This window comes from Arachis duranensis, chromosome 10 (assembly GCF_000817695.3).
Source record: "Arachis duranensis cultivar V14167 chromosome 10, aradu.V14167.gnm2.J7QH, whole genome shotgun sequence".
Classification (NCBI taxonomy): domain Eukaryota; kingdom Viridiplantae; phylum Streptophyta; class Magnoliopsida; order Fabales; family Fabaceae; genus Arachis; species Arachis duranensis.
The window spans coordinates 38,650,684-38,653,279 of NC_029781.3; the positions used below are offsets into that span (position 1 = coordinate 38,650,684).

The 2,596-nt window shown below is 35.9% G+C and overlaps 1 protein-coding gene across 1 annotated transcript; it reads left to right on the forward strand.

Annotated features, from left to right (window-relative positions):
• Positions 1–805: 805 nt before the first annotated feature.
• On the forward strand, positions 806–2,351 carry LOC107469899 (uncharacterized). The gene is made up of 2 exons (XM_016089291.1): positions 806–890; positions 1,771–2,351. Exons 1-2 carry the CDS (start codon positions 806–808, stop codon positions 2,349–2,351), a joined length of 666 nt encoding a protein of 221 aa, XP_015944777.1.
• Positions 2,352–2,596: the final 245 nt, after the last annotated feature.

Sequence of the window (2,596 nt, forward strand, 5' to 3'; positions counted from 1 at the left end):
TTTAGAAAATTGGTGTCTTTGGATCTTAAATTTTTAAGTCTCATGCCTCTTGTTTGTTTTTCTTTTCCCTTAAAATTTGAAAATACAAAACCATTTGTTTTTCTCTTATCTTTCTTTAATTTTTCGAAAATCTTGACTAACTTTCCCTTTCTTGAATTAAAAATTTGAAGTTTGGTGATTTCTTTTTAGTAAAGTTTAAAATTTGAATTTCAAATCTTATCTTTTCAAATATTTTTCAAATCTTTATCTTATCTTTTCTTATCTTTCTTTGAATTTCAAAAAAATCCTATCATATCTTACTTTAATCTCAAATTTTAAAATTCAATTTCAAAATTCAAAATTTAAAATTCAAATTTCAAATTTCAAAGTCAATTTTTTTTTTCAAAAATCAAATTTCAAATCTTTTTCAAATCTATATCATATCTTCTTGCTTTAGGTCCATCCTATCTTATCTTCTTTTTAAATTGAAAACTTTTAAAGTCCAAGTCTTTACTTTCTTTTGAAACTTAAATTTTAAAATCAAATCTTTTAATTTATTTTCAAATCTTCTAAGTTAATTAGTTATATTAGCTTCTAATTTTTTTCCTTCTTTCGAAATTATTTAAATAAATAAAATAAAAACAAAAATATTTTAATTCTAGTTTACCTTTTTACTTTAAATTTTTGAATTCCATCTCTCTCTACCTCCATTCTTCTTGTCTTCTTAATACATCTCACTGGAAGTGCTCTATACAATGATATAGAGACACTTGCCTTCCCATTCCCTTGTTTCTTGCCTGAGTGTTAGTAGTAGAAAGAGTTCACCATGGACCCAAATGGGAATGAACAGTTCAAAAGAATATTGGGATCCAATACGGCCTCCACTCCTGACTTCTATGGAAGAAGTATCAGTATACCCCCAATTAGAGAAAGAAATTTTGAACTAAACCCTAAGTTAATCACTCTGGTGCAGCAAAACTGCCAGTACTATGGACTTCCACAGGAAATACCTACTAAAGAATAATGAATAATGAATCTCTTCATGATGCCTGGGGTATGGACAGAAACATGTTACGTAAATGTCCCACTGAAATATTCTCAGAATGGGTGCAATTAGACATCTTTTATGACGGACTCATAGATGTGGCTAGGATATCTCTAGAAGAGCTAAAAGCAGTATCTACTAAATCTAACCTTCCAAAATAAAATGGCCCATTGACTCAGCACCTATATGCTCTTACACAACAGTTGTTGGAACTGCAAGAGGCTTTACAAGAAACTCAGGCTTCCAACAAGAATATAGAGACACAATTGAGTCAAACTAGGCAACAATTATCTAAACAGATAAAAGAAAAGTGTCAGGCTATCCAACTAAGGAGTGGAAAAACCTTAAACACCTAGCTTCAGAACAACAGAAGACAAGGGGAGGAAAGCTTGACAGAAGATAAGCAGACAGCAGCCCAGGGCACTTCTGAGGGCGTTGAACTCCCAGGGAGGAAGGCCATTGGCATTCAATGCCTAGAAGGGGGTACTTCTGGCGTTGAACTCCAAGGAGGGGGCAATACTCCTGGCGTTGAAGGAAGGGGGCAGCAAGGTCATTGAACACCCAATCAGGGGTGATAAAACACATGTAAGTGCTGATAACACCTCTCCTAAGCAAGCCAATGACCCCCTTTCCAGTATTGTAGGCACTCAACCTACATCAACTAAGGTTGATCAGTACAAAACCAAGATGCCATTCCCCAAAAGCTCCGTCAAGCAAAAAAGATAAATAGTTTGCCCACTTTGTAGACTATCTCAAGACACTAGAAATCAAGATTCCTTTTGCAGAGGCTCTTAAACAGATACCTTCTTATGCTAAGTTTATGAAAGTCATATTAAGTCACAAGAAGGATTGGAGAGAGGTAGAAACAGTCCTCCTCACTGAACAATGCAGTGTAGTAATTCTGAAAAACTTACCAGAGAAACTTCAAGATCTTAGGAGCTTCATGATACCATGCACCATAGGGGATGCCTGCATAAGAACAGCCCTATGTGTTCTTGGAGCAAGCATTAACCTAATGCTTATATCATTAATAAAGAAGCTCTGCTTGACTCAAGAAGTCAAGCCAACCCGAATATGCCTTCAGTTAGCTGATGGCTTTATCAAGTTTCCAATAGGTGTGGTGGAAGACATGATTGTCTGGGTTAGCCCATTTGCTTTCCCCAAAGATTTTATGGTGCTAGAAATGGATGAGCACAAAAGTGCATCCCTCATTTTAGGAAGACCCTTCCTAGCCACGGGACAGACCCTCATTGACTTTCTAAAAGGGGAAGTAACCCTGAGAGTCAATAAGGATGAATTCGCGCTGAATGTTGTTAACGCTATATAGCATCCAGACACCCCATAGGGATGTATGAGCATTGATATCATTGATTCCATAGTGGAAGAAGTAAATATAATCATGGGACTCGAAGAAAAACTGGAGGACATCCTTTATGATGTCGAGCCTGATTTAGAAGCACCAGAAGAAAGGAAGGAGACCTTAAAGGCTCCTAAAGAAGAGAGTAAGCCTCCAAAACTCAAGCTCAAGCCATTATCATCATCCTGTGATTATAACTCTATTTTAGAACTGTA

What these genes read in the sequence shown, in the direction of transcription:
- LOC107469899 (XM_016089291.1), top strand. Translation starts at nt 806, where the DNA reads ATGGACCCAAATGGGAATGAACAGTTCAAAAGAATATTGGGATCCAAT. An exon ending in CTTCTATGGAAGAAGTATCA is followed by an intron (nt 891 to 1,770) that starts GTATACCCCCAA and finishes CCCACTTTGTAG; the next exon opens with ACTATCTCAAGACACTAGAA.